The 12,545-nt window shown below is 41.2% G+C and overlaps 1 protein-coding gene across 2 annotated transcripts in view; it reads right to left on the bottom strand.

Moving 5' to 3' along the window:
• LOC138961471 (coatomer subunit beta-like) overlaps positions 1–12,545 on the bottom strand; it is a 62,548-nt gene that overhangs the window by 1,137 nt on the left and 48,866 nt on the right. For both annotated transcript variants that reach the window (XM_070333118.1, XM_070333116.1), the window contains 13 exons: positions 12,278–12,423; positions 11,727–11,823; positions 11,209–11,263; positions 10,735–10,837; positions 9,625–9,745; positions 8,083–8,154; positions 7,023–7,178; positions 6,454–6,543; positions 6,006–6,092; positions 5,349–5,493; positions 3,025–3,144; positions 1,284–1,519; positions 514–669 (listed from right to left, as the gene is read on the bottom strand). In XM_070333118.1, coding sequence (XP_070189219.1) covers positions 514–669; positions 1,284–1,519; positions 3,025–3,144; positions 5,349–5,493; positions 6,006–6,092; positions 6,454–6,543; positions 7,023–7,178; positions 8,083–8,154; positions 9,625–9,745; positions 10,735–10,837; positions 11,209–11,263; positions 11,727–11,823; positions 12,278–12,423 — 1,584 coding nt within the window. The remainder of the gene's footprint in view (positions 1–513; positions 670–1,283; positions 1,520–3,024; positions 3,145–5,348; positions 5,494–6,005; positions 6,093–6,453; positions 6,544–7,022; positions 7,179–8,082; positions 8,155–9,624; positions 9,746–10,734; positions 10,838–11,208; positions 11,264–11,726; positions 11,824–12,277; positions 12,424–12,545) is intronic.

Below are 12,545 nucleotides of genomic sequence, written 5' to 3'. Positions count from 1 at the left end.
TTATGAAGAATAAAGTATATTAACAAAGACCGAAAAAAAAGTCCTCTGAAATGGATGACAGGATTCCGTGTGTGCATATTTGGTCTTGTGCTTGTTTATACACACAAAGGGAGATAATGCACCGGGAGGACCACATACAAGTTGACCAGGAAAGTTGAAAAAATCTCCACCCTTATTCCACCAGGTGCAGCTGGGATTCAAAACCTAAACCTAGTTTGGAGGTTGGCGTCATTGCCACTGGGCTATTGTGTCCATTTGACTTGCATCAAAACCTAAACCTAGTTTGGAGGTTGGCGTCATTGCCACTGGGCTATTGCGTCCATTTGACTTGCATCAAAACCTAAACCTAGTTTGGAGGTTGGCGTCATTGCCACTGGGCTATTGCGTCCATTTGACTTGCATCAAAACCTGGCTTCTGCAGATTTTTTAATATTTGTATATCAACCTCTATCACCTTTGTATTCAAACAGCTAAATAAACAAATTGAGTGCAAAGTAAATCACAAGGCCTTACCTGGCTCTTTGCTCGGATGCGGACGTGTCCCTGTACAGGTGCCTCCTTGCCCATGTGGATGGCTTTCTCGATGGACAGGTTGGCTAGCACGTCTTCTCCGAAGATGGACCGGGCGTACATGTTGGCCGCCATGAAGCCGCACTCACCCGACAGCGCCTGCGTACACAACATGGGCTAGGATTTTGGATTCATAAAAAGTGAAAAAGATATTCAGACAGACTTTTCTACAAATAAAACACTGTACCACAAACTTTCACTGAAGGAACACACGCCTCCCTCCCCTCCCATATTCACACACTCCTCACCACACACAACTTTTCAGGCATGAGGCACTTCATATTGGTGTACTTCATGACATGGGCCAGGTACTCAGACTTTTTTAACACCAACACACCTTACCACAAGTTTTCAATGTAAGATTAGATGTCAGCCTAAAACCTCCATCCTTGAGTAATAAAAATTGTTTATTCTTCCTCCACACCTACATTCTCAGGTATGAAGCACTTAGTGTTGGTGCACTTCATGATGTGGGCCAGGTACAGACTTTACTGCAAGTTTGAACTAAACAACACACTCCCACCCCCTTTCCCACACACATAACCACCTTCTCAGGTGTGAAGGCATTTCATGACGTGGGTCAGGTATTCAGGAAGACTTTTTTTAAACACAAAAACTGCTTAAAACATACACACACACCCCTGCCACAAGTTTTCACAAAAGGATATAATCTCTCCCCCCAACCCCCCTGTCCTCACTCCCCCAACACTCACCTTCTCAGGTGTGAGACACTTCATGTTGGTGCACTTCATGACGTGGTTCAGGTAATCGGACAGGCCGGTGATGTTGGTGTTGACAGTCACCTTGTTCTCCCACTCAAACTCGGCCCACATCTGACGGAACTCCGTGTCGGTGCAGGCTGCGGGGACGATGTAGTCCATGATGTCGATGTGGATGTCGTTCAGCACCACACAGTTGCGGTCGCTTGCCGCTCCTGACACGTCATAGACTGATCGACAAAGAGAAGAGTTTCTGTTAGCATGAGCTGGTGACAGAATCACAGTGATTGTACCATTTCCAAAAGCTGGCATGACTTTACCATCATGTAGTGACCAAGAACCCTCGCTCATACAACAAAAAAAGCAAATACTTTACACAACTCCCCTTCGTCATGTCCCCTTACACTGGACCCGACCCGACCCAACCCGACCCGACCCGACACCCCCCCCCCCCCCCCCCCCCCCCCAGAAAAGTCCTTCTCTTTTAAGACTCCCCAATAGAAAACTTGCTTTCTTTTAAGATCCCCACCCAACCCTAAAAGAAGATTCCCTCCCTGGCTCACGGAAGTCAAAAACGGGTTGGAAGTTGGTGGGGATGTGATTGACAAATTAACTTTGCACATTAAATAATGTCAGTTTGAGTATTTACTCAGCATTCACTCTGCACATTAAATAATGTCAGTTTGAGTATTTACTCAGCATTAACTCTGCACATTAAATAATGTCAGTTTGAGTATTTACTCAGCATTCACTCTGCACATTAAATAATGTCAGTTTGAGTATTTACTCAGCATTCACTCTGCACATTAAATAATGTCAGTTTGAGTATTTACTCAGCATTCACTCTGCACATTAAATAATGTCAGTTTGAGTATTTACTCAGCATTCACTCTGCACATTAAATAATGTCAGTTTGAGTATTTACTCAGCATTCACTCTGCACATTAAATAATGTCAGTTTGAGTATTTACTCAGCATTCACTCTGCACATTAAATAATGTCAGTTTGAGTATTTACTCAGCATTCACTCTGCACATTAAATAATGTCAGTTTGAGTATTTACTCAGCATTCACTCTGCACATTAAATAATGTCAGTTTGAGTATTTACTCAGCATTCACTCTGCACAGTAAATAATGTCAGTTTGAGTATTTACTCAGCATTCACTCTGCACAGTAAATAATGTCAGTTTGAGTATTTATTCAGCATTCACTCTGCACATTAAATAATGTCAGTTTGAGTATTTACTCAGCATTCACTCTGCACATTAAATAATGTCAGTTTGAGTATTTACTCAGCATTCACTCTGCACATTAAATAATGTCAGTTTGAGTATTTACTCAGCATTCACTCTGCACATTAAATAATGTCAGTTTGAGTATTTACTCAGCATTCACTCTGCACATTAAATAATGTCAGTTTGAGTATTTACTCAGCATTCACTCTGCACATTAAATAATGTCAGTTTGAGTATTTACTCAGCATTCACTCTGCACATTAAATAATGTCAGTTTGAGTATTTACTCAGCATTCACTCTGCACATTAAATAATGTCAGTTTGAGTATTTACTCAGCATTCACTTTGCACATTAAATAATGTCAGTTTGAGTATTTACTCAGCATTCAATTTTAACTCTGCACGGAAATCAGTTGATGTGTTCAATAGAAAAAAGTTTTTTCCCCATGTAAAATGCTTAACACATCTGTGGTGGTTTAAAAATTAAAAAATAACTGACCTATGTTGCCAAAGATGATTCCATTTTCTGTGGACGCCACCTTGATGTTGGCCTTGATGTTGCAGAAGTCGTGCGGAGCGAGAAGCAGTGGCTGTGGCTTCTCCACGAGCTTCAGGTCACCTGCAATCATCACAGATAACAATGTAAATCAAATATCACAGGCTTCGTAATTGTAGACAAAGGTTATAGATTTTTGAGAAGTTAAGATCACTGTTTCAGTGTCTGTGTGCATTCTCAGTGTGTATGTTTGACGTAGTAGTGTATTATATAGCTATTCTGATGGACACGTGGGGGAATTCGGGGGCTGTGATTGGATGGTCTCACACATCCCTTTTTCGATCATCAAAGCATAACGCTACGGAAGTTGGTCATTTTTTGCCGATATCCAAACGATATCGGCAATAACAAAGACGCATGGTTCCGGTTTCTTCCACGTGTATAAAGTACACGCATACCTCGCCAGGTTTGTTTCTGTGACTAGTTGACAGACGATGCCATTTGCTTTGTGTGTGTTTTTGTTGTTGCTTACTGTACATGACATACATTACGTGTAAAATCCAGTTCTTTAACAGGCAACAGACCTTGCACATTTCCAGAAGCTGCAATCTGAAGCAACCTATCTCTGATTCTAGCAGACGACCTCTCCAATGTTTAACACAAAATCAGCAAACTCTCCTGTCACATAGAACGTCCATTGTATAGTGCAATGTTGAAATGAAGTTACCGGTCTGAAACATTTAGTCGTTTCTTCTGAGACAATCCTTGTTCTCTTATCATCTACAGATTTACCGCAGTCTTCACCACGCGATCCCAACAGAAGTCAGATTTTCGAACATACAATCTACGTAGGCAAGCATGATACGTCATGACGTCAAATGATTCCTAGCATATTGACGAAATGCTAAACATCCGGTTATCTCGAGTTTTCTTCGTAATACATGTCCATGGGTTTTTCAATGTTCGGTTATTTCCGTGGCTTCATGCGGAAAGGGAACCGTCGTCTGCAATCAACGACATGGACCATTCGGGTACTTGTTGCTGACAAAAACATGATTTTAACACAGAATTTAATGTCAGAATAGCTATATAAACGCTATTGTGTTTTCATCGTAGCAATGGGGTCCGATATTTAGACTCGAACAAGTATAATGCGACTCGTCTTCAACTCATCTGCATTATACTTGTCTCGTCTAAATATCGGGCCCTATTGCTACGCTGAAAACACAATAGCTGTTAATGTTAGCTTCAAAGCCTTATGGCCAAAAGTGAATTAAAACCTTGAACCTTGATACAGGCTCATTTTTGTAACTGGTATCACCTACCCAGTAAATAATTTTAACTTAACTTTGACATGAACAAACAAATAATTTAATGGCAGTAATATCTTCACTTTTGAACTGGAAAAATACTGGAAATGTACAGTGAACACCAAGGCTTTAAGGTACCAAACAATCGATACATCTCACTATCCTAATCCTAAGTCTAGGACTTAAAATTATATAGTTCTAGTTTAATTCACTTAAAGCAGATCATGAGCATAACCTTTTTTGCAATCGTCAGACATGGGAACAAAGACATAAACTGAGGATGGATCACGTCCATGCAGGGAGCACACAAGAAGTTTAATTTTAGCCAATAAGAGTTATTTCCCTCTACGTTTCGGGTTGAACTTTTTCTCTCCTTTTCAGTTTTTGGTTCACTGCTCTTTGCTTTTGCTTAGGCCAAAAAAAAAAAGGTCTGTTTACGGTAACATAGGCCAAAAAAATAGGGTCGGTAGGTCGGGATTTTTTTTTTCCCAAAAAACCATATTTTTACGTTATTTTGTCAAAAAAACAAGATTTTTTTTTTTTTTTTTCTCCCAAATGCCAAAAAAAAGTCTAGGGTCGCGCGAAAAAACTAGGGTCGGTCGGGTTACCGTAAACAGACCTATTTTTTTTTTTTGGCCTTATTAGTTTACTTTCGTTTCACTGAATGTTCTCCACGAAGAAGCATCCATAGTAAACAATCTGTCATTGAAATGATGCTGTCTTTGTCTTGGGTAAGCAAAGATCTCATTTTTGTAACATTGTCTCATCAACAGTCATTTTATTTGTTAGATTTAGCCCAAAGTTGGTCGTTTTCTTTGCCTGTGCATGTATAGTTTGTTGGTTATGTTTGGTCGGTTTCTTTGCCTGTGCGTGTATAGTATGCTTGGTCGATGTATGTATTGTAAAGCGCTAAGAGTAGACATTTTTCTAGAATAGCGCTATAAAAGTTTGCATTATTATTATTATTATTATTATTAAAGTGTGAAGATTCTGTAGCCTGAATCCTGACCCACGTACCCAGGGTGGCAAGCTCCACAGTAAGGTTCTGCAGGGTGTCTGCTGTCTGGTTGACAACCAGGACGTCCAGAACAATGTCGTACTGGTTGACGTTCACGTAGGCCTCCGCGTACACTGGGTCCGAGAAGCCTGTCAGCTGGGTCACCTGAGCACAAAACAACACGAAACATATTCAACCGTTATCCACTGCGAAAGCATAACATTATTGTAGGGACATACTGTTTTTCAAACAAGAGCGCCTGATGTGCATCCTACTATCCTGACCATAGTGTCATTTTCTCTGAACTGTAAATCAAAATCCCTCTCTCCAGATTGCAGTTATACTCTTTTTAAAATGTGCTCCTCACTTTCTGGGGAGTACATGCCCAACGTCTGCAAGCAAGATGCCCAAAATTCGTTTTTAATCTGAATGTAAAATCTATCCCTGAATAAAAAAAAAACATCAGAAATAAAACTCGTGTGAAATGTGTCAAATACGGTTTCATTCACTTTGTGTGAATCAAGAAGCTAGCTGGATACATGCTAAAACAACCACCACATATTGACTCATAGCAAGTTTTAGTGTGTGAGATTGATGATTGTGCAATAAAAAATTGCCTTGTTGCAATACCTGCATATGTGAACATTACTGATACAATGGAAAGAAAGATAACTGACCTTGCTGAGTTTGGAAGATCCAATGGGATCCGAGTCCTTCTTGGTACTCATACCCAAGGCTTGGGACAGCGTCACGTCAAACAAGTTCTGCACAAAAAGGCTCATGTAAGTCAAGTACACTTGACAGTAACATTGCAGCACTGAATGGAACAAACAGGTAGAAAGGAAAGGGGAAACAGAGTAACAGAGACTCACAGGGAAGGAAAAACGAACAAAGGAGATTAGCAAAGGGAGAAAGACAAAGGAAAAAGCAAAAAAACTGAGAAGGGTACACAGGGACAGGGTCCTCCTTCTGTGTTCATGGGCTGCAACTCCCACATACACTTGCATTGTTAAGCGTATGACTGCGAGTGTGTGAGTATGTGTGTGTCTATTTGTAAGCATGCATACGTGCACATGTGTGTGTGTATCAATGCATGCATACATGCCCCTGTGTTGAATAGCTCACCTCCCCAGGTCCCATGTCAGCGCGGTTGATGAGCTGGGTGAAGTTGATGGGATCATCGGCGTGGACCTTCACCACCTTCTTATCTGCTGCCTGCACAAACACACAGTCCACAGACACTATTACAAAGTTTTCCAAGGAAAACTGCAAAAAAAAGTCAACATTATTTAATTAAAAACAAATAGAACAGAACAAAACCTCCAAAAAGGACTAGTTTTTGGAACATAACATAACAAAAAAGAGTTCAACAATTTAAAAAAAAAGTCCTTATGCACAGATAATGGCATTAGCAGTATCTTGTCAACACAATAAATCACAGCACAATTACATCATAGTCATCTTGCAAATCTGTTGATGAGATATACATTTTTTTTTTTTTTTCACACAATCTGGGTGGATTTGTTGGCTTTATCACAGAAAATTCTAATCCATTTTTATTTTGTTAAGAGTTTGTTAAGAGAGAGTCGTACCTCCTGAGTGGCCTTATTCTCCTCAATATTTGTTGGCTTTATCACAGAAAATTCTAATCCATTTTTATTTTGTTAAGAGAGTTTGTTAAGAGAGAGTCGTACCTCCTGAGTGGCCTTATCCTCCTCAATCTTGGCTGCCAGCATGATGGAGAGAGACTGACGGCACTTCTGGTTGAAGATTTCGTGCATCAGCTCCGAACGCTCGGCAAGCACACGCAGGCAAGTGGCGATACGGTCCACATCATCGTCCGTGATTGGCTGAAAGCACATGTAGTTGGTTACATGCAGTTTTCATTGGCTGGACATGCAGACGTGGTGTAAATGAAACATTTAGGGTGCAATCTCAAGTGTAAGCTTCTATTATGCAAACACACATTGTTTGGACTTAAATACAATGTCCTAAGCAGATTAGAGGAAGAGTTTATTCTGTTTATATGCAAATTAAATTACAACCTACTCCAAATCCACAACTCACAAATAAAGTCAAACCTGCACAATATACTACACACAAAATAGAAGAAGTTCTTCTTCTTCTTCTTCAGCGTTCCAGAATTTTCTGGTTACGTGTGAGCTCGTTTGCCCATTTGGGTTCCCCACACTATGCTCTGAGAGCATAGTCAGCTTCACTCCGCTTTCGTTGAGTAGGCATGCTGAGTATTTTCGTGTTTCCATAACCCACCGAACTCTGACATGGATTACAGGATCTTTTCCGTGCGCACTTGGTCTTGTGCTTGCGTGTACACACGAAGGGGGTTAAGTCACTAGCAGGTCTGCACATAAGTTGACTTGGGAGATCGGAAAAATCTCCACTCTTAACCCACCAGGCGGCAGCGACCGGGATTCGAACTCACGACCTCCCGATTAGGAGGCCGACGTCTTACCACCACGCCACTGCGCCCGTCTTACCACCACGCCACTGCGCCCGTCTTACCACCACGCCACTGCGCCCGTCTTACCACCACGCCACTGCGCCCGCCCAATAGGAGAACAAATCCTCTCCTACTAAAATTGTCATGGTAACCAGTCATCTGGTACAACACAAACTGTAAAATGTACACCTTTCCAAAGGCCCTTGTAAAAGGGAGAATATAGCAACATAAAAAATGTTAAGCCAAGATTGACAAAACTCTGCAAACACACCACCTCATAAGGTAACACTCACCTTCTCTGAGAGTCCTGACTTGCCCAGGTGAATGATAGTGGCCATGATCAACATTGCTTCCGCCACAAAGCCCTGCAACAGGTAAACACACACAGCAGCTCACTACCTGACACCACCAGAACATACCGCATAGCAATTGGTTGATTATTCAGGGCCTAGCATTGGAAAAAGTGAGTTCAGCTTACGAAGGCGGGGGTCTGGGGGCCGCGAAGCCCCCGAATTTGAAGATTTTTTGGAGATTTTTTACCTAAAATGACCCCCCCCCCCAGAAGATTGAGCAACTAAATTATGCCATAGTCCATAATCCGCATCGGCACATTACTTCTTCTGACTTGCCTTCCGCCTTCGGAACGAAATCCAGGCATTCCCACTTCCAGGAATACCTGGATTCTTTGTCACTGAATGGCTGACCACGTTAAACAATGTCGCTTCGAGACATTATTTCAAGTCTAGAGCCACAAAACACCGGCACAAAGCATGCTCGCGCGATGCCAGAGGAAGTGCGTGCTCAAACAAACTGTCAAACCGATTAAGAATTGAACCGAACGGCGCACAAAACGAAAGCTGGGACTGTTTGGGTTTACCGTTTGGGAATAACAGGTTTTTGCATTTTGGCGTACACCAAATCGAGTTCCGCGTACTGGAGATGTTATTTCGGCGTGAAGTACGCCGAAGGGCTTACAATGCTAGGCCCTGATTATTATTGTTATCGTCTCTTCAGTTTATGCTATAACAGACCGATGCAAGTTTGCTTCCTTTTTCTGTTCACATGGTAAATTTAAACTCAATGCTTACTGCATAGCGAAAAACAGAAAACAAACACAGTGTTGAAAACATTCTTTCTTTCTTTCTTTATTTGGTGTTTAACGTCGTTTTCAACCATTCAAGGTTATATCGCGACGGGGGAAGGGGGGAGATGGGATAGAGCCACTTGTTAATTGTTTCTTGTTCACAAAAGCACTAATCAAAAAATTGCTCCAGGGGCTTGCAACGTAGTACAATATATGACCTTACTGGGAGAATGCAAGTTTCCAGTACAAAGGACGTAACATTTCTTACATACTGCTTGACTAAAATCTTTACAAACATTGACTATATTCTATACAAGAAACACTTAACAAGGGTAAAAGGAGAAACAGAACCTGTTAGTCGCCTCTTACGACATGCTGGTTAGCATCGGGTAAATTCTTTCTCGTCCCAACCAATATGGGACTCCCCCTAACCCGCGGGGGGTTGTTGAAAACACATACATCCCTTCTCATTATCCTTTTGAAATAAAGTTGTGAAGCCCGAGTTCCCTTTCAGTGATAGACGACCTCTGTCTGGGTTGTATGGGTTGTGAAAGAGTGATTGCCCTTGGTACAAACATTTGAAGGGGCCAATCAGTAGTGAGAGGTGTGTCGGAAACACGTGTGGAGTTATTTGTCCGAGGAAAAGCAAGGGCATTCACTCTTCCACAACCCATACAAACCCGACAGAGTTATTTGTGAAAATCGTCCATTGCTTCATGATAAACTGTCGAAACAATAAAGTTGCTCTCACATTCTGCCTCTTCTTGTCAGTGGTGAGCGTGATGTACTTGAGTGCCAGTTTGGTCAGGGTGGTGGCCAGGGCCGCTCCGATGAAAAAGTCACCCTCCATCATGTCTTTGCGCAGCGGGGGCCTGGAATTAACATGTGCAATCATATCAACTAACAGTGTACACAGCCAAGCAATCATATCAACTAACAGTGTACACAGCCAAGCCAGTTAAAGCGTTTACAACAGGACAGTGGAACTGCCGTTTTGAGACCTACACAAATCTGAGAAAGTCAAGTCTTCAAATGGAGGGTCTTAAAATGGGGGGTCTTAAAATGGGGGGTCTTAAAATGGGGTGTCTTAAAATGGGGGGTCTTAAAATGGGGTCTTAAAATGGAGGGTCTTAAAATGGGGGGTCTTAAAATGGGGGGTCTTCTTCTTCTTCTTCTTCTTCTTCTGCGTTCGATGTTGGGGGGTCTTAAAATGGGGGGTCTTAAAATGGGGGGTCTTAAAATGGGGGGGTCTTAAAATGGAGAGTCTTAAAATGGAGAGTCTTAAAATGGAGAGTCTTAAAATGGAGGTAATTTACAGACAATATAAACAAACAATCTGAAAAAGTAAGGTCTTAAAATGGGGGAGTCTTAAAATGGGGGAGTCTTAAATTGGGGGGGGGGGGGGGTCTTAAAAGGGGGGTTCCACTGTATTTCTATACACTTCTACAGGGCCAAAAGAATCTGAAGGAAAACTGACGTGCATTGTTGCATGTGTACTCCCATAAAAATTATGCCTCTTTTTAATTTTTTTCAGGTTTCTTTCTCTAAATTTTGTAATTAAATATATTCATTGGTTTATTTATTCATTGGTTGTTTTGTTTTCTTGATTCCATGCTGCAGTCAGTAAAACATTGTTCATACATGACAACTTGAGAATGAAACATCACTAAGGAGGGGGGGTAGGGAGGGGAGAGGGAGGATGCACAAGTAAGAGCCCAGCTGGGTGGGATCCAAGCACTGGGTCAGATTAGTTGATTTGTCAAACAAATCTCAATTTCAGCCAATCTGAGCCAGCACTTTGTTCCAACCCAGTTGGTTACTTTTTTGTGCACATCCCCATCGGTCTCAAACAGTTTCTTACCTGTCTTCCTGTTTCTTGGTGCTGACAGAGCTGAAGGCACTCTGAGTGGCATAGGTGCCATCTGCAGTCACCAGGCGCTGAACGCTGCCCACACTCTGCATTTCTGAAAAATGGCATTTTAACAGAGTGAAGAATAAGAAGGAAAGGTGAAGAGGTACAGAATGGATAGGTCTCCTTGAAAACTGATATCAACCTCCAGCCTAGTATCAGGAAAACACATTTAGGTAAAAAAATTTGCTTATCATAAGAAGTTGCTGTATGTGTCTTTTGTCAGTTTTGACATCAAATTTTTCTGTCATTCTTTGGCTGACCTAAAAAGTGATACTTTCTGTCAACAAAAAGCAAAAGTGATATGCTGTCACAGAGGAAAAAAAGCACAATCCTTCAACAGACACAGCAAGTGCAATAAATAAATTAATGAAAACACAAAGAAAGAAATTGACAAACAAATAATTTGATCAAAGACACACTCACCATCTTCTTTCACCTCTCCCGCAGCTTTCTTCATCTCATCGTCCACAATGGGAATCTGTCAATAAATAACACTGAATGAGACGAGAAAAATTGCTTCGAAATGACGGATCAGACAAACAAAAGCAGGAACAACCGGTGAAAAATCTGGTCATGAATATCAATTTCTACAATTCTTGTGTGTGTTTTAGGGTGTGACTCTTTGCTGGTGTGGGCACGAGGGGTTGATGATAACTCCCTGTTCTGTTTACACACCAAATTCCATAAAAATGTTGTGATACTAATTCCACATAGCTCTCCTTTACTTTACTTACTGTACACATGTGGCCTTAGATAATAAGACTTTTTAAGCCAAAGTTTCTTCTGAAGTTCTCAAATACTAAAGTCCCTATCACTTTATCGGCATGGTCCTTATCATAGGAGAAAACACATAACATGATCTTTTCTCAAGTGAACCATTTCACCTGCAAGTAATTGAAAGAGGGCAGCAAATAAGATAAGGTCAATTGGGTGTGACTTACATCTCCCAGAGCTTGTCGAATAAGAGTCATGACGCTCTGAATGTCTTCAGTAGTAGAGCAATACTCTCCAAGGATCCATAGAGCTGCACGGTGAATCCTGCGTGATAAAAAGTGAAGGAATTCAGTATAGAGTGAAAGGTAACAGAACACACTACCTGAACATTTTATTTTCCGTTTCATGAGATAACCATTAGCAAAGTATAATCTATTGCTAAAAAACACACCAAATCAGCATCATTACCATCACCACTGCAAACGTTCTTCTATTATTATCAGATATTTTTTGGTTTACAAATTTGAGCAATAAAAGATCTAACTGTCCAGCATTGTAAATACAAATATGTCACTGTGAGTGTTCCATGCTGCCATCCTAAGGCTATGCCATTCTCCAGAACTTTTTGTCAAACAAACTTGAATGAAACGATAGTAATTAAAATTTTAACATCAACTTTCAAGACCTTTAGGCTTCTGCCCAAAAGTAATTTATCACCTCTTCACAAGTCCTACAAATCCTACCATTGAGCTATATAAAAGAAGACATAGCAGCTTACTTCATGGCCTTAATAGAAGGGAAAACGTCTAGCAGACGTCCGATGACCAAGGGGCGCAGGTGGTCAAAGCGCTGAACAGCTTCCCGCACAAACACCAACACGTCAGCCGCCGCCAGCTCATTGGTGTCACCCAGAAACTCCATCAACTAAGAAACAAGAAACAAAATTACACTGAAAACACTGAAATGGAACAAGAGACTGCAGGTGAGAGGAACTAACAAAATAACAATAAAAAAAATTCTCATCAGAAAACAGCAGCAAAACATTG

Source organism: Littorina saxatilis, linkage group LG3 (assembly GCF_037325665.1).
Source record: "Littorina saxatilis isolate snail1 linkage group LG3, US_GU_Lsax_2.0, whole genome shotgun sequence".
Classification (NCBI taxonomy): Eukaryota; Metazoa; Mollusca; class Gastropoda; order Littorinimorpha; family Littorinidae; genus Littorina; species Littorina saxatilis.
This window is presented reverse-complemented; position numbering and strand designations above follow the sequence as displayed.